At 48.7% G+C, this 18,688-nt stretch overlaps 2 protein-coding genes across 3 annotated transcripts in view; both read left to right on the forward strand.

Moving 5' to 3' along the window:
• The first annotated feature begins 11 nt into the window (after positions 1-11).
• Positions 12-10,369, forward strand: Ccdc134 (coiled-coil domain containing 134). The gene is made up of 5 exons (XM_050165721.1): positions 12-1,345; positions 1,539-1,623; positions 3,099-3,280; positions 3,586-3,657; positions 8,997-10,369. The coding sequence occupies exons 1-5, from the start codon at positions 1,232-1,234 to the stop codon at positions 9,120-9,122; spliced, it is 579 nt and encodes a 192-aa protein (XP_050021678.1). The 5' UTR covers positions 12-1,231; the 3' UTR covers positions 9,123-10,369.
• Positions 10,370-14,324: 3,955 nt separating this feature from the next.
• Srebf2 (sterol regulatory element binding transcription factor 2) overlaps positions 14,325-18,688 on the forward strand; it is a 57,817-nt gene continuing 53,453 nt past the window's right edge. Inside the window, exon 1 of one of the 2 annotated variants that reach the window (XM_050165576.1) lies at positions 14,325-14,571. In XM_050165576.1, coding sequence (XP_050021533.1) covers positions 14,484-14,571 — 88 coding nt within the window. In that variant the 5' untranslated portion in view covers positions 14,325-14,483. Of the gene's footprint in view, positions 14,572-14,709; positions 15,263-18,688 lie in introns of those variants that run through there. The other variant, XM_050165577.1, reaches the window with a different exon arrangement.

The raw sequence follows: 18,688 nt of genomic DNA on the forward strand, positions 1-18,688 counted from the left end.
TATATATACAACATTCTGCCTCCATGTATGCCCACATGCCAGAGGAGGGTGCCAGATCTCAGTACAGATGGTTGTGAGCCACCATGTGGTTGCTGGGAATTGAACTCAGGACCTCTGGAAGAGCAGCCAGTGCTCTTAACCGCTGAGCCATCTCTCCAGCCCCAGCAAGTCAGTTTTCTCCTGAGCTGGTTCCCCATATGTTAACTGAAGTTTAGGCCCATCTCTCGGCTCTGCAAATGAGGAGTGTTCATGTGTAGCGCCTGGCTGGTGAGACCCCAGGCAGGTCCTCCAGAACTCTGGATTGCTAGCTTATTTTGACACTGGTTCTCTGAGCCATGTCTAGTCAACACAAGGACAAGACCATCCCTGGTTTTGAGGCATTCACAGAGCTAGAAGGAGAAACATGTGCGTTAGTTACTGTCACTGTGAAGAGAAACCATGACCAAGCTGCATTTGATTGAGAGTTTGCTTACAGTTTCAGAGGGTTACTCCTTGATCATCATGGTGGGAAGACAGGCAGCAATGGCACTAGAGCAGTAGCTAAGAGCTTATATCCTTGTCTATAGGCAGGAGGCAGAGAGAGAGACTGTGCTTGGTGTGGGCTTTTGAAACTTCAAAGCCCATCTCCAGTGATACACCTCCAACAAGGTCACACTTCTACCTCCTAATTCTTCCTAAAGGGTCTAACAAACTGGGAACCAAACATTTAAATAAGAACCTATGGGGGCCATTCTCATTTAAACCACCAGAACATCCAAATGAATGGCCTTGGTTCTCTGGATTGAGGCTCTGGTAGATACTGGAGGTCTTGGGAGAAGCACTGTACTGTGGACCTTCCTTCTGAGCAAGGTCTTGATAGAAGCACCAGGAGAATGGTGGGGGCATCTCAGGCTGAAGTTATAGTTTAAGCGGATTGCTGGAGGTCCTGGAATAATGAATGATTGTGAGAGACGACAGGAAGACACAGAGATGGGAGGGTAGGTGCCAGGTCTTGGAGTGTTGGCTTTCGGTTCTTTTCTGGGTGTGGAGTCTCTGAGATCTGGAGAAATGGTACATTACAGGACCTATATACTTCACAGGCAATCCATCTCTTCCCAGAGGCATCCCAGCCGTGGCTATCCAAGGCGTTTAGTAGCACAGGTTAGAAAAGGGCCCTCTGAGTCAGGGCCATCGGGTTTCCAGGTAGGTGTTTTCTGCTAGTCCCTTAACTTAATGGTGCTCAGACAAGAAGATGTTTGAGGTGAAGCGGCGGGAGCAGTTATTGGCACTGAAGAACCTGGCCCAGCTGAACGACATCCACCAGCAGTACAAAATCCTTGATGTCATGCTTAAGGGACTCTTTAAGGTGTGTCAGGGAACAGGGCAGCTCCCAGCAGGGCAGGGCTTTGATTTGTGCAGACAGAGTTCTCTGCGGAGTAGTGTTCAATGAGGAGGTAGTGTATATGCGGAAGAGTGGGAGCGGCGTTCAGGTAACTGGGGCTGGAGCTAGGTTGTGAGGGTCTCCCCAGAGCCACTTAGCAGACATGGGGTTCCTGCAGGTGCTGGAGGACTCCCGGACAGTACTCACCACTGCCAATGTTCTCCCCGATGGGCCCTTCCCCCAGGACGAGAAGCTGAAGGACGGTATGGTCTCCCCAGCACTTGGCTTTGCTGCCTGCCACCCTGGTATTCTCTAGCTGGTCCTTCTCTGTTCTCGTCATTTGTCCCCTGGGGGATATCCTCGTGTGTGCCTGAGTAGTTGGCCTGGGTGGATAAAGGCCTCGTCTGTGGTTTAAACATTCCTGGGGTCCAGAGCCAGTTTCTCTGCCCTTGCACGTATTCCCTTATGTTGTCCTGTGTTTAGAACAGGGAAACCAGAAAAGAATCTCTGCCCTCCCCACCCAGGGCCTGGATAGAGTCTGCCAGCTACTTTTTGGGAGGGCAGGTAGGGATTGTTTCTGTTGGAAGGTGAAATGGCCGAGGCCTGTCAGACAGCTGAGTCAGAGTGTGATTGCCAGCACTCTTAGCTTCTGTAGTAAAATACGTAAGCTCCTTAAATCCCTTTTTAGACAAGGGGAGAAAAGCGAGTAAGATGAAAGAATGTCTCACGTCCGTTTTTCCCCTCTCTCAAGAATGTCTCTTCAGTGGTGGTCCCTCCTCACTCATGCCTACCAACAGATGACATTTTTGTTTCTTCTCGCTATGTAACTGTCTTAGAACTTGATGTGTAGACCAGGTTGGCTTCAAATACATTGCGATCCACCTGCCTCTGCCTCCCAAGTGCTGGGGTTAAAGGCCTGGCCTCACCAGTCCTGAGAGTCACTGAGAGGAGGGAACAGCTCATGCGTAGGAACGATGACTTTTACAGCGGCCACCCCTCATGCCTGGGAGTTGCTTCTCTTCTCCAGTTGGCAGAGAACAAGTCGTTTGCCTTTGCTCTTCTCTGAACCAAACTAACTCTTCAGTTCTCTGAGCATCAAGATTATTCTGAAGTCTATGGGTCCATGTCCCACATGCCAGCCTGGCAGATCTTTGGCTTCTGCTTGCCTCCCTGTGATGCCCAGCCAGTGCTAGGCAGGGCTCTCCGGGTCCTCTCTGCTCTAGGAGTGAAGAGATGGCTACTCTTTGTTGTTATCTGGGTCTGGGGACCTGTCATTAGAGTAAACATTCTAATCCCAGTGTAAACTGATCTGTTGGTCTCATTTGTGGGAAAACTGACCAAATTCAAATGACAAATAGTTGTAGGTAAGTTAAAGTATTGCTAATTTCCTGATTTAGATACAGTGATCTAGAACCATGGCATTAGAGAGATGTGATTGAGGTTCCCTCTTCCCAGATGACTCTGGCTTATGTCAAGTTGAAAAAAGAATCCAACAACAAATAAAACAAGCACCTAACCAACACAGTCTGTAAAACAGGAACAGCCATCAGTGGGGACTTTAGAGGGTCTTACTGCCTATTGCACATGCAGTGAACAGCCTGAGATCAATGGGTGCCGACCCTTCTCTGGTTGGGGGATTTGGTAAGTGCCTCCATTCCTGGAGGAGGTCTGGGGCCATCTGGGTGGACAAGAGGAAAAGAACAACTACCCTGATGACTCACTAAGAGCCTCCTGCCAGCTTTCTCGCACGTGGTGGAGAACACAGCCTTCTTTGGTGATGTGGTGCTGCGCTTCCCAAAGATCGTGCACTACTACTTTGACCGTAATTCCAACTGGAACCTCCTCATCCGGTGGGGCATCAGCTTCTGCAATCAGACAGGTGTCTTTGACCAGGGGCCCCACTCACCCATCCTCAACCTGGTAAGGACTAGTAAGAAGGCTGGGAACCCTGTCAGGTGGTGGGCTGGGAGCCTCGCGTCTGTCTGTGCTTGGCCCTGTCAGTTATCTTCGGTTGTGAATGCTTAGTTACATTTGTTTGTTTCTCAGAGCACTTTGGGTCATAAAGGCTTAATTCAAGGGGTTCTGTGCTGACTTGGAGAGTCCCTAGGGATTGTTTCTGGCCCACATCTGGGCCTTGGTTAGAGGCTTAAGTCCATGCATAGTGGGAATGGCTGATAACCAGGGAACAGAGGGCAGAAGAGGGTTACTAGTTTTTTCATCCACAGATGGCCCAGGAGCTGGGGATCACTGAGAAAGACTCTGACTTCCAGAACCCATTTAGAATGGACCGGACAGAGGTGAGCTGCTGGGTCCTGTGACTGCTTTGTGTCTGATGGGCGTGGGAGACTGGGTCTGCAGGGCTAAGGCCTAGGGTAGACTGTAAGAGCTCTAAACTTGGAAGTGGACACTCCAGTGAATACAGGTCCAGAAATCATTACTCAAGTCACTGAAGGTTTTGGCAAGTCATCATTCCTCTCTGAATATGTACCATAGCTGGGGATGGAGTGGGGATTGGGGGACAGTAGGATTCCTGTGGCTATGAGCATCTTTATCTCATTGCAAAGTACGTACCCCAAGTTGTGAATGTCAGAATGACCAGGTGAGGTCAGATGATGTTCCCAGCTTTGAGCCTGTGGTTCTGGTATGCTGGGGCTTCTGTTCTCACTCCCACACATGCCTTTCAACTAGAGTTCTAAAGTTGGCTTTGGGGGCTAACAGCTGTAGTTTGAGAAGACAGATGGTGACACATACAGGGAAGAAGGGACCAGAGGGAGCAGGGCAGGGCCAAGAAGGACGGGAAGGAAGGGTCCCTCCTATGCCTAGGAAACAAGGACTGACGCCTGTGCAGAGGGTGTGGAGTCTGACAGGTCCAAGGCTGTACCTGCTTGCAGACTGACAAAGTAGCCTGCTACTGCTTATAGATGCCGGCAGGTCACAGACGCTCTTCAGTGCAGCAAAAGCGGTAGCTTGACTGTTGGGCTATCGTCTTGGGTACCCTGTTCTTCCAGATCTTTACATGGAAGGCCAGGCAGATGCTGTGTGTGTAGTGGGTTTGCATTATGCCTGCAGACCTCAATGCTTGGAAAGTTTGCCATCTTTCTTCACAGTGAATTGACTAGATCTGTGCATTATCCAGAGAAAGATACTCATCCTTCCAAGATTAGTCTCTCTGCAAAAGTAATCCTGAGAAACGCTCAGGGTAAAGTTGCTAGCAGGGAGGTGTGGTCCTCACCTGTAACCCCAGCGCTCAGGAGGCTGGAGCAAGAGGCCACCTTGGCTGTCTACTGAATCTGAGGCCAGCCTGACCTAAAACTGCCTTAAAACAAAACAAAATTAATCAAACAAAAGAACTTCCCAGATTTTGCATTATTAGTGTCCTCAGCAAGAACACAGGAAGGTGCCCAGCACCCTCGCAAATGGTGTACTCTATAGCCTACTGCCTGGTTAATCTGACTGAGAGGCGAGGACCAAATCCGTTCAGTTTGTTTCATGTCATTTATTGAGGCTGCACTCAGATATTGCTTTTTGATTGTTTGGTTTGGGTTTTGAGACAGTCTTGCTCTGTAACCCCAGTTGACCTTAAACTTTCCACATTTCTGCCTTAGCTTTCCGAGTGCTGAGATTACAGGCACAAGCCACCACAGCTAGCTAGTCTGAATACTAGGGCAAAGCCAACCTGCAGAACTGACTACAATTATCATGTTCTCTGGGTCCCTGACTCAACCCAGACTTAAATATTGGGGGGACTAGTGAGTCTTATTTTGAACCATCAGAATATCATCTAAAATCAATGTATATTATCAGTTATATGCACCTAAAATTTAGATTTTTACCTGCCAGTCTCATTGAATGTATTTGTTAATAATTATAGGAAGCAATAGATAGGCCCAAAGCAAAGTCATCCTCCGTGGACAGATTCCTGTGGCCCTTTCTCTTCTGCTTTACACTTTTAAGTCTTCAGTACATTGAGGGTATTTAACTGCAGAATTTTAACCTCAGTTGCCTGTGTCATATAACCCAAAGCTACCTAGGCATTAGGAATAAAGATAGACCAGGTCATGTTGGCACACGCCTTTAATCTCAGTACTCGGGAGACAGAGGCAGGCAAATCTCTGTGTCCAAAGCCAGTCTGGTCCTCTGTTGAAGGAGCAGTGGGCTGCTTCCTGCCACTTGGCTCCTGGCCACCAGCTAGCTTTACCCAAAATAATTACACGGAAACTGTATTCTTTTAAACACTGCTTGGCCCATTAGCTCTAACCTCTTACTGGCTAATTCTCACATCTTGATTAACCCATTTCTAATAATCTGTGTAGCACCACCAGGTGGTGGCTTACCAGGAAGGATCTTAACCTGCGTCTATCTTGGAGAGGAGAGCTATAGCGTCTACCTGAATCTGCTTCTTTCTCCCAGCATTCTGTTCTGTTTACTCCGCCTACCTAATTTTCTGTCCTATCAAAGGGCCAAGGCAGTTTATTAACCAATGAAAGTAACACATAGACAGACACATGACCCTCCTCCATCACTGGTCTATAAAGTGAGTTCCAGGACAGCTACAGTTACACAGAAAAGCTCTGTTAACAAACAAACAAAAAAAGGAATAAAGGATAGTTTACCTGTGAGAGTAAAGCAGGTTTGTGCCATCCTTCATGGGTACATAGGTACTCTGAGGAGATCTCTGATGGTGTAAGACACAGACTGTGTCAGTTTGAGTGTTCCCATCATGGGGGTGGGAACTACATACCCTGTGACGGTTAGTGGCACCTGCCACTGTGTTCTCTGTGCCTTCTAGAGTTTCAAGCCCTTCCTAGGTGCTCGAGTCATTGCTGAATTATTCATGTGTCCCATCTGAATGCCTATAATTTTTCTTTTCTCTAGTCACCCCCTCTTTCATCTAGAGCCTTCAGAAGGTTCAGATGTGAGTGGGACAAGGGAGTTTCTACAAGATTATAGAGATCTGTTGGCCAATTGTGGTGGCACACATGTGATCCAAATTATAGAGACCTGTTGACCGGTTGTGGCGGCACACATGTGATCCCAGCTATTTGGGAGGCTGACAGGATGATCACTTGAGCTCTGGAATTTGACACCAGCCTTGACACATGGGAAACCAGCTGTTAGCATTTGCTTCCAGTGGTCACAGATGTATTTAATTCCCCCAGCAACAAGTTGTATGTAAGAGCTTCCTTTGTCAACTCACTAGAGACTAGTGCTCTGGTTTTTACTGGGAATTGGTTTTATGAGTGCACTGTATCTAACTAGTACCCAAACTCCAAGCTGCTGCGAGGAAAGTTATCATAAACCATTTCGATTTCACAGACAGTTTGAGAACAGTGAACCACTTTTACTTATTTAGACTATGGTCCCCAGCTGCCAGTCAAGGGCCAACTTTAGACACGTGACTTTTAAAAGATAGCAGCCAGACCTGCAACTCCTTTCCTATGTTTCTCTGTTGTTTCCTTATTTGTTGAGACAGGGTCTCATGAAGTGCAGCCTAGCCTCAACTCCAGATTTGCTTGCTGGGACTCTAAGTGCAGGGACTACAGCCATATGCCACCACACATGGCCACACCTGCAACGTTTACTAATTTCTGTTCAGCACCTTAGTTTTTTAACCCAGCTGAACCACAGTGGCCCATGCCTGGCTATTTATATCTAGCAGAACCTCTGAGGTTCCTGTTTTATACAGAAAGGGTAGGGAATATGGTTTTCCCATCAAAGTAGCTACTACCCCTTCCCAGTAGTATACCCCTCAAGGCTGCTTTCTATCATCATAACCCTGATAAGTAGCCCTGGACAAGACCTTGATTCTAGGTGTACTCAGTCAGCGCACTCAGGTGCTTAGGGTCTTGGAGAGATTCTTTCCACCACAAGGGGGCACCTAGGGAGATGCTAAATTTCTGCAAGTAGTTCTCGCAGTGTAAGTCTTATGTGCTTCTGTCACACAGGACAGTGTCAGAGTACTTCCAAGATAAATTTAGGTAAGCCAGGCAGTGGTGGTACACACCTTTAATCACAGCACTTGAGAGACAGACAGGTGGATCTCTGTGAGTTCAAGGCCAACCTGATCTACAGAGCGAGTTCTAGGACAGGCTCCAAAGCTACAGAAAAACCCTGTTTTGAAAAACCAAAATAAATAAATTTAGTGTAACATTATCATAATATATAATGTCATATAATATCATTATCATAATATAGTATCTTAGACACTACTATAAGAGCAACATAATTTCTTCTTGTTGGTCAGGGATGATCCCGATAGTTTTCCCACTCCCCCCCCCCCCCCCCCCCCCCCCCCCCCCCCCCCCCCCCCCCCCCCCGCCCCCCCCCCCCCCCCCCCCCCGTACTGGGGCTTGAACCTAGGGCTTTACGCATGCTATCCAAATGATCCCCAGCCTGTCTACCATTTTGTATTCAGCTAGAAGATTCTCTTATGGGAGAAGAGTGGCAGCTATCTGGAGGTGCATGCAATGCCTGGTTGAATTAGTTCTAGTTAGTTGGGCATTCCACTAGCTGTGTGGCCTGTCTTTGAACCACTACAGGGATGTCCCCCTTTTCCCAGAGGCATGGCTGCATATGTGGCAGGTAGGTTAAGCCACAAGGTGGCACTCTTAGTTTGTTTTTAATGCCTACCTTGATTACACTTGTCCATTCACAGTCTGAGTTTTGGATACTTTTGTGTTTTATAGTCTCATGTTCATTTTGTTCAAAGTGCACACTGAATGCTGTTGTGAGGCTTTGTGCTTGGGACATAGTGGAGTACAGCACCCAATACCAGCATTGCGTCTTCACGGAACATGCTGCCGTAGGTGACCAAAAAGGAGGAGCACAAGAATAAATTAGTACAAAGCAGAAGAGAGGGTGCCAGCGAGGAGGCGGGTGCCCGTGAGGAGGCAGCCGTGGAAGAGGTCCCCAGGATAGTGGGAGCAGAGTTGGAGCAAATGAGACAAAGCAGACAGGGCTGGAAAGGGCATTCTGGACCTAGGCCACAGCATGTGAAAAGGCCTGCTGGAATGTCGACATGGAAACCAGCCATCGGTTACAGAGACAAATAGACATAGAGATGCAAGTTTGATAGTTATTTAGAGACCAACAGAAGCTTTGGGTTGAATGAGACTTGTAGAAAAGGATGGAGGGAGGAGAGTCGTGCCCTGGGATTGAAGTTGAAGTTGCCCCCAAATCCTTGTCCTTTCCCATCCCTGCCTGCCTAGAAGTCCCATCTCTTTCTCTTCTAGTCCACTTTGTGCTCCTTTCATGGGGGACTGTTCCTTGTTCCCTAGTGGCAGCACCTGTAGTCTAGGATTCCTAGCTTGCTTTGCTCCTGAAGGGTGTCAGGCAGGTATTTCAAGAGCCACACAGCTCCCCTTCCTTGAAGAGAGTATTTGTTTTCCAGTTCACACCTTAGCTGGCATTTGTCCCCCAGGCCTGGAATCTCCTGTCTTCCCTGTCTGCCTGTCAAGCTCCTGATTATCTCAAGATACAGTCAGCCTTTCCCAAAGCCCTCTCATTGGTTTCCTTGTCTGGGACTTCCTGGAGGCAGGGCCTTCTCTGGGACCTTCTTGTTTTACATTCCATGATTTCGCTGGGCAGAAACTCTTTGGTACTCCTAGACTAAATTAAATGACTCTGCTAATCTCAGTTCATTCCTAGCACTGACCCTTTCCAGAAGGCCCTGAGGGAAGAAGAAAAACGCCGGAAGAAGGAGGAGAAGCGGAAAGAGATCCGCAAAGGCCCAAGAATCTCAAGATCCCAGTCCGAGTTGTAGCCTGCAGCAGTTTGGGGCCTAAGGGTTCAGCAAGAGGCCAGTCAGAAGAGGCACAACCGTGTGGCTGTGGTGTAGCAACATCTAGCACCATGGTGAGCAACAGCCAGTTCCAGATGGGGACTCTATGTTTTCTGGGTCTTCAGGAGCTGGGTCTGAGCCTCGACCAGAAAGACTGAGCCTCTGGGATCTTAGACCGAGGGGACCTTGAGAGAACACGGTTCTGCAGACAGGACTTATAGGGAAACTGTTGGGGGAGGCTGACTGAAGGGACTTCTGGTCTGGATCCTCTTGGTGAGTGAGGGCTGCAGGCCAGCTGCTGCCTTTTGAGGAAGCAGTAGAACCTGGCTCTGAGTTACAGATGAAGGTGCCATGCTTGCAGCTGGCCTCCCTGTATTCCTGGGCTGCCTATCACCAGTCCAACAGCTCTCTGCAGAGCAACACTACAAGCCAGCAAATCCATTGGCCTCACCAAGGCTGATGAAGAGGTTCTGAGGGTACCAGGGACTCCTAGAGATGTCAAGACCAGCCTGGAGTATGTTTCTCCCTCATCAGGAGGGAGCCCCAGGCCTTTGCATTGCAGAGAAACGAGTCAGGTTTAGGCTTCTTCTTCACTCAGTGCTTCCCTTCATAAGGGACTAGTTTGGAGAGGGGACCCAGAAGTGTCCTGGGAGGGTATTTATTTCAAGGAGACCTTAAAAGAACATGATCTCTGTTCTCAGATAACTGGCGACAGTCATTGAGCTGGTTCAGGGGACAATCAACTTGTTCTCTCTACTGCTGAAAAATAGAGCCTGTGTGTGGGAAGAGGCCGTAGGAGACAGGTTACAGGAGACTGTGCTTTGTAATGGGGCTACTGTGAGCTGCAGTGATCAGACAGTGGGCTTCCCAGTTCAGGGTTCAAGCGGAGTCCCATAGCCACAGGGCAGGAAGCTATGGAAGGAGTTTAGGCCCTCAGAGGGCAGCCTGGTTTCTGTGAATCCCAAGGCAAGTGGCTGCCTTGACTCTATTGAAATTACAGCACCACCTCTTTGATCTTGCCAAGCCAGAATATATATCTCCTAAAGGCACGGAGACACCCACCATCCCTGTGTCATTCCCAGCCATCCCCTGCCTTCCAAATAAAGTTTTCCTCTTACTGCTGACGGTGTTCACGAGCCCTGAGTCAGCCTGACTGATTCTGGCCTACTCTCCCTTCTCTGTGCTGTTGCCTTCATTGGTAAAATAAATTTGATGATGTCTGAATCCTCTGCCAAGCTCTAAACTATTTCCTTGGAGGCTGACTTTTCTACTGGCCAGGATAGCAAAGGGAAGCCATGTGTTAGGGAGATTTCATGAAGATGCTGAGTAGCCTGCATCCCAACAGCCATTCAGGAAAAGTAAAGAAATGAGAAGTCACTGGGAGGAGGGCTGGAGAAATCTTCCCATCAGAAATGCTTGTCTCTCTTGTGAGGCAGAAGAAATACACAGCTGGCTCCAGAGACCTGGGCTGCATTCTCAGTCCTGTCCCTTCCAGCTGTATGACCCAGCCCATTCCTGTGAGGTTTATAGGAGATGACGGCACTAGGCCTATGAAAAGGGTGACATCTACCCTACCTGTCGAAGCTGAGTGAGTGCTTGTGAGGGTCAGAGCCAGCCATGAGGGTCCTCCCTGTTTGTCTTTGCTGGCTCTGCAAGGAAAATGTTTCTTCCTTTAACTGAGGGGAGAGCTTCTAAAGAACCAGGCCAGCTTGGCTGGGGACTTGTCTTTCTTTTTGTTTTTGTTTGTCTCTTTTTGTGTCTTTGAGACAGGGTCTCACTGTGTAGCTCTGGCTGCCTTGGAACTCACTCTGTAGGCTAGGCTGACCTCATAGAGATCCACATGCCCTTGCCTTCTGAGTGCTGGAATTAAAGGCATGTGTCACCATGACTAGTGGTGGGTAGGTGGGTGGGTGGATTTAGGAAACAAAAACACAAAACACTTGAGGGAGGGCACTGGCTTCTCCAGCTCACCCAGCAGCTGGGTTCAGTTTTGTGATAGTAGCTCTACCAATCGTGTGTTTAGGTAGTGGCAGTGTCAAGGTAACAAGAGTGTGTATGTTTTCTAGTGGCCTGATGAGTGGCCATTGCCAGGGGTGCTCATGATGGCAACAGTGACAGTGTGGTCTTGGATTGTCCAGTCTTGTAAGTCCAGTCCATGGCACTCCTGGAGACTCTGGGAGCCCTTGAATTATCCCTAAAGGAAGGACAGCTCAACAGTGGCACTGTTGATATTTTGGACTATTTTACTGTTGTGTGAGAAGACTATCCTGAGTGGTGTAGGATATTTAGCAGTACCCCTGGTCACCACGTACTAGATGCCAGTAGCAGTCCCGCACTTAGGACAACTAAGAATATCTCCAGTCATTGCTAGATGTCTCTCCTTCCCTCCCCTCAGTCCTCCATTTTCTTCTGCCCTCCCTAGTCATTGTCCAGATAGATGTTGAGGGCTTTGGGGGATGATCTACCAGGGTTATTTTATTTATTTTAAAGTTTATTTTATGTGCATTGGTGTGAAGGTGTCAGATCTGCTGGAACAGGAGTTACAGACAGTTGTGAACTGCCATGTGGGTGCTAGGAATTGAATCCTGGGCCCTCTGGAAGAGCAGCAGTGATCTTAACCCCTGAGCCATCTCTCCAGCCCATTCTGGGTTATTCTTGTTCCGAGCTCTGTCCTTGTCTGCTCTGTCTTCCCTCACCTCTTTAAATGAATATGTATTTTGACCTAGCTTCCTGTCTCTGCTCTTTTCTTCTTGGACAGTCAAACCATCTGGACTTAAATCTGCCCTGCCACCCCTGACAACCATCATTACCTATGCTTCTGCTCATTCCAGCCAAACTCTTGATTCATCAGCCAGAAAGCTTCCCAGAGGTAATGACAGCTGAAAGATGATGGAGGAGGCCTGAGAGCAGAGCTCTTAGAGGAGTGGGAACTATTTCTGTGATGTACAGCAGCTACCCAACCCAGAGGGCATACCGTGACGTAACACTTAGACACTTCAGATGAACAGCTCAGGTCCTGGGGAGTAGTGTGACAGCCTGGCCTCCCAGTGGGAGCCGGCTGGAAGAGAAATTCAGTTATGTGGGCAAGGCTAGGAGATGTCGGCGTTTGCTGAGGTTTGGGCCTAGTGCAGTGACCATCTTGTTACCATTTAATTAATTAATTAATTTATTTATTTATTTATTTTTGGTTCAAGACAAGGTTTCTCTGTGAAGCCCTGGCTGTCCTGGAACTCACTCTGTAGACCAGGCTAGCCTCAAACGCAGAGATTTGCCTGACTCTGCCTCCTGAGTGCTAGGATTAAAGGTGTGTGCTGACACTGCCTGGCTTAAAAAAGTAAAGTTCTTTAAGAGAAAAAACAAAAAAGACTACATACCTAGTTCCAAGGCCAGCATGGACTGCATAAAACATTGTCTGAAAAGAAAAGGAATGAGTCACAACCATTTCTACTGAGCCTTCATTTGTGTTTTCTCAGGCCTGTTGGCTAAGCATACACACGTAAAGGACATAGAACTTACAGGAATTGAACTTGAGTCATCGAGTTTAGTAGCAGGCTTACTGGGCCTTCTTACTGGCCCAGGTGAGAATCTTGGCGTCACAAAGCAGGCCCCTTGTTAGTCTCATCACACCTCTTTTCCCTGGTCACTTGTACCATTGTGTGTTATGTTCAATATTTTTATTTTTACACACACAAACACAGAGGTCCTTAGTGTAAGCCCCTTGGGGCCCCTGAGTGGCCAGGTTCTGTCTCCCAGATTATTGTAAGGACCTTAAAAGCAGTTTTCAGCCCCTGGAGAGACAGGTGGCCAAGCTCTGCCCTACCAAAAAAAAAAGAGGGAGAGAAGAAGCTGCAGTCCAAGATCAGGCCACAGAATCCCACCAGGAAACCTTTCCCCTCCAGCCAAGAAACCGTTTATAAAGCCCACCACCTCCTGCTCAGTTCTTTGCTGCTTCTCCCAGCCACACTCTTGTGTCTTTGCTAATAAACATCTTGTGTCAGGGTTGTTACATTTCCCCTCAGAGCTGCAACACTTGCTCTGGGGAAGCCTTCCCTTCGGTGCTGCAACATTTATACCTACAAGGTAAGAGCTTGCGGAGATCAAATAGATATGAAAATTACAAAGGTGGTACATTCAAGATTGCAAAACTGAGTCTTAGCAACAGTTGCCTAACCGGCCCAGTGGCACAGAGTGGATTAATGGATCCACAAGTTTCTCCATAGTTCTGACCCCTAAAACAGCTGCCTCAGACTCACAGGAAGATTTTCCTATGTATGGCATGAAAGCCTTTTTTTTTTTTCCTGTCAATAAATACACAGGTCTTTTTTTCTAATGTCCATTCCATAATCTGTTAAGGATGCCATGGTATTTCACCGTGTGAAATTTACTTATATAGTGCCTTCCTGGGCTTCTTGATTTTCCCTAGTTACAAAGAACTCAGTGATGGATGTCTTGGTATGTGTGTTTACTCAGCATTTCTTTGAACACTAATCTTTGTTTTGGAAGTTTGCACCTTTGTGTACTGTGCGACCACCTGTAAAATGATGCCCAGATGACTGCGGCTGTGGGGTGCTTCAGAATCCTGGGAGTCTCACCTCTAGAGACCATTGGTGACAAATGACCACCTTTAAAGGCCCTGAATAATCCTGAGGTTCTCCAGATTGAGGGCCAGTTGTAGTATGTCCACACTGGGGCGATTCAAGTCTTGGGTGGAATAAAGCCTGGGATGGTCTATCCCTAAGTGTTGGGGTACTATGAGTCTAACCAGGGCTGGGTGAGGGAGAGGCAACGGGGAAGATGACGTAATGTGCTCACCGTGTAAAGGGGGCTGTGGAAGGTGTTGCCGGGCAGCCCTGCATTAACCCTTCTATTTCCGGACTCTCGCCGAAGCCGCTCCTGGAGCTGATCCACCGGGAAAGTAGCGGCTCCTTTAACGCAGAGGAAGGCTGGGTCGAGGGCCTGGCGGCTACTCTCCGCTGGCGCTGGGAGGCCGCGAGGGGCGGAGCCTCGCTATGCAAATCTGAGCTGCTGATCGATGACGCGCCATCACCCCACGAGCCGCTTCGCGCGCCCATTGGCTAAGGGGAGCCTGGTCCCATTGACAACAAACATGGGGGCGCGGGGGGGGGCTGAGGGCGGGGCTGCGGTGGGCGCGGCCCGGGGCGGGGGAATCCTGCCCCGCCCCTTCCGTGGAGTCGGGGCGCAGCTCAAACATGGCGGCGGCTGGCACGGGCCGGTGAGGCGGTACCAGGTGGGGGCTGTCGGGTGTCATGGGCGGTGGCGGCGGCACCGCCTCCGCGTCTCCCTGAGCCGGACCTCACGGGGGACTCTGCGCCAAGCCGGGCGATGGACGAGAGCGGCGAGCTGGGCGGTCCGGAGACCATGGACACCCTGACGGAGCTGGGCGACGAGCTGACTCTGGGGGACATCGATGGTGAGCGGCGGCTGGGTGGGAGTGCGGGGGCCGCGCGGGGAGGAAGGGGTTACGGCGGCGCTGGCGGGTGCGCGTGCGCCCACCCCGCGACCGCCCCGGCGTGCGCGGGAAGGAACCCGCGGCCCGGGCGGCCTCGGCGGCCCCGGCGGCTCCCGCTTCTTCTGCTCCGAAGCCTGAGCCCGGGCCGTGGCGCGGGGCTCCCTGAGGATGAGGAGTCCTGGGTGCCGCGGGGCCTGAAGCGGGGCTGGGGGCGTCGCGAGTGTTGCCGGAGGAGGAAGCGACGGCCGCCTCCCTCGCGCGCCCACACGCGCGCTCTGGTTTGTCCGGTCTCGGTCGCCGGCGTCCCTCGTCGCACCTGTCACTCCCTGCTTGGCCACGGGAGCGGCTTCGGGATTTCCCGGACTGGGCTCCTAGGCTCGGCTCCCCGCGCCCTGCTCTTTTCGCGGTTGACTGACAGCCGGGTCTCCGGACGCTCTGGAAAACTTTGGGCAACAGCTGCGAAAGCAAGTTACTGATGGAGCGGGCAGAGACGGCCGAGTGCGGCAGCCTCGGATGGAGACCCGGGCGCTCCTGCTGCCGCTCTGCAAAGGGAGTTGAGCAGCAAGAATTTTGAGTTGTGGCCCCCTCGGGTACAGACTAGGGAGCGGGTGGCCTTTGTTTCGGCAGCCTTAACAGCGAAGTGGACGAACTGGTAGGAGCCCAGGGATCCTCTCTTGCAATTCTCTCCCTTTTCAGCCGCGGGAACGAAGGTTTGGAGAGGGTCCCAGACTTGCCCGCGGTCATCATGCTGGTTAACAAAGCCCAGTTAGTTCTCTCTGTTCCTGGGCCAATATTAGTTTCTTTCCACTCCACCTTTGAGGATTTGAATAGGGTAGTGATTTAGTAATTCTCAGTAGTTGGGCGCTTTTGACATTCCCTGTCCCAAATACTTTGCGTTATTTCATTTAGTCCTTGCACAATCCTGGGAAATAGGTATCACTCTCTCTCTCTCTCTCTCTCTTTTTTTTTTTTTTTTTTTTTTGTTACAGGAGTGTGGTTTAAAGTCCCTTACTTTAGTGAGTCTGGAACTCCTAAACAGTGACTCAGTTTATTGGAGTGTTATTACTTCTAGAATCTACACCCTTGCAGGCAGATAGGGTGGCTACATCTTCATTTTGCAGATGAAGAAACAGGTAGAAGGAAGAAAGAAGTAACAAGTTGTTTGAAAAAAGATGTTTGCCCCTTTCCTGTTTTGTTTTTATATCACACCCCCCCCCCCTTGGTTTGCCCTTACTTTTTTTCTGGTCATCCAGGCAGTGTGACAAGACCCTGTAATTGAAGTTCCACTTTTAACCGCAGATTCTTCCACTAAGTATTGCTAAACACAAAGATGGTTAACAAATGGGAGGGGTTGGTCCTTGGGACACAGGGTAGCTGATGTGTTTTGATGTTCAGGTGCAAGACACAGTGTCAAGCACACACACACACATTCTCAATCCTTATAATAGCCCTTTCAGGTAAAGATGACCTTTAGACCAGTCAGCTCCCCTCATGGGTGCTGGAACCGAAGCCCATGTGTTCATTAGCTTACCAGGTGTTCCGCAGACAGAAAGAAGGAAGCCTGAAACTGCCTGCTGTCAGGGGCCCAAGAAGAAATTCATGTGGTTTTTTTTGTAGTTACATTTTATAATGACTTACTTGTCTTAATTTTCAGTATGTTAAATTACCTAGTGGTTGATACTAACATAGGTTGTTAAATCTGTGTCTAAATAAAACGTATGCTCTAGGAAGTACAGCGGTAGACCAGTAGTTTCATAGGCCTCTATGCCAGTGTTTCCTTCAAGAACGATAACTCATGGTGGCTCAGTTGTAAAGAGCCATGGAAGATAAGAAGGATGGTGTTTTATGGCCATGGGATGGAGGTGAGAGCTGGGTGCTGAATAGCTTGCCTTTGCATAGGGCAGTAAGTGAAAGTGGATGAGGAAGGAAGCTGGGTGAAGGCTTCTTTACCAGGAAGGTCTCACCGAGAAGACAGCTATTGACTCTTGAAAGACGAGATGAACCAGTTGGACAGACTAAAAGCCATCGGTCTAGAGGCAGAAGTGTCCCTTGAAACCCATCTGTTCCCCTTAGCATGTTACTAAGGCGAAGGAGAGGAGGGAAAGGACCTTTTCTTCCCATAGTTCTTTGCACTTAACAACACTTGGGATAGTGAGAAAGTTCACTAAGTATCACTATGGAATGCCTGTATGACATGGGACAGGATACACATGATTGGGTATAGTTTTGAGGATTTGAGTAGGTCAGGGTGACCAACCATGTGCTCTAGGATGAGGAAGAAGAGAGATTATATGAATGCATTTACTTCTGTATGGAATTGGGGTGGTTTACAACTATGCCTGCCCAGCTCCTCCGGGAGCTATGAGTCTGAGATCAACAGGGTCTCTACTTTCTCATACCTTTCGGGTTTTGTTTCATTTGAGTAAAATCAATGGTCAGTGACTGGGAATGTAGCTCTGTGGTAGGGTGCTTGCCTGGGATGTGTAAAGTACCCAGTGCTGGAAAGACAGACAGAATGTGGGTGAACATAGTGGCTCACAATTACAAACTCAGTTACTTCAGAGGCAGATCAGAAGGTTTGTTGCCTCATGTTCCAAGACCAGCCCAAGCAACTCAGTGAGACCCCCATCTCAAAATGAAAAGTAAAAAGAGGGCTGGGGTCTAGCTCAACAGTAGAGCTCCTGCTTAGCATACATGTGGTCCTGGATTCAAGCCCCAGTATTATCGGAAGTAGAAGAAACAAACAGTTGTAGCAGGACACTGTGTGATAAAATGGGGCTGTCTTACAGAGAGAGACTGGGTAGTGGAGGAAGCCTTGTAGGCTATCAGTGCCATTCTCTCTGAAGCAGTGCCAGTCACGATTTTTATGTGGCATTTCAGGATTTTTAAACATCTTTTCTTTGCGTGCATGTGAGTGCAGGTTCAGCTGTGCCCTGGTGTTTTGTGGAGATTAGAAGCACGAGTTCAGGTATCAGTTTTGACTTTCATCTTTGAAACAGGGTCTCTTCATTTGACACTGCATACTCTGTCTGGCCTCCAACCTTCCAAGGATTCCCCTGTCCCTTCATTCTATCTTGGCGAAGGAGGAGCACTGAGATTGCAAACTTGCCTTGCCATGGGTTGTTGGGATTTGAACTTAGGTCCTTACACTTGTGTGACATTTCCCCAGACTTTTTTATTTTTTACATTTATTACATTTATTTATTCGGTTTGTGGGTGCACATTTGTCCACCCATGTGCCCACGTTTGAATGTATGGGACCAGAAGACAACTTTTAGAGTTGATTCTCTCCCTCTACCATGTAGGTTCTGGGGATTGAATTCAAATGATCAAGTTTGGCAGCATTCCCCCTTACCCACTGAGCCATCTTGCTGGCCCATCCTCTTAAAATTTTATTTTTGAGAATTTCATACGTATATACAATGTATTTTGATCATATCCATCCACTGAACTCTCTTAAAACCTCCCCATCACATTTCCTTTCCAACTTCACATACTCTTTCTCTTTTTGAATAACTCGGTAGTCCAATTAGTGCTGCTCATATGCACATAGGGGTAGGATCTGCTGTCCCCTGGAGCATGGCCACCTTCCAGGATCCACACTCTCTACCCCATCAGCTGTTTCCTTGTTTATTTACTCTTTGTTTTTGAGACAGTGTCTCTTGTTTTTGAGACAGTGTCTCACTCTGTAGCCTTGACTGGCCTAGAACTTGCTATGTAGAAGCTAACCTGAAACTCATCAAGATTGCCTGCCTTTTTCTTCCAGGTCCTGAGATTAAAGGCATGTGCCACCAAACCTGTCTTGTCCCTCTTATTTAAAAAAAAAAATTGATGTGATTGGTGTGAGAGTGTCAGATTCTCTGGAACTGAGTTACAGATGTGTAAGCTGCCGTGTGGATGCTAAGAATTGATCCCTACTCTGAAGCAGAACTCAGGCTGGAGGCCAAGTCAAGTTTGAAGCAAGATATACAAGATGGGCCCAAACAAGTGGTTCTTTCACAAGTTTTGGTTTTAGGTGTTTGTTTTTTCATCATTAAAAATAAGAGGGACAAGGCTACAGAAATGGTTCAGCAGTTAA

The sequence above is a fragment of the Alexandromys fortis genome, unplaced genomic scaffold, assembly GCF_014885135.2.
Source record: "Alexandromys fortis isolate MF-2015 unplaced genomic scaffold, M_Fortis_MF-2015_v1.1 scaffold_157, whole genome shotgun sequence".
Taxonomy (NCBI): domain Eukaryota; kingdom Metazoa; phylum Chordata; class Mammalia; order Rodentia; family Cricetidae; genus Alexandromys; species Alexandromys fortis.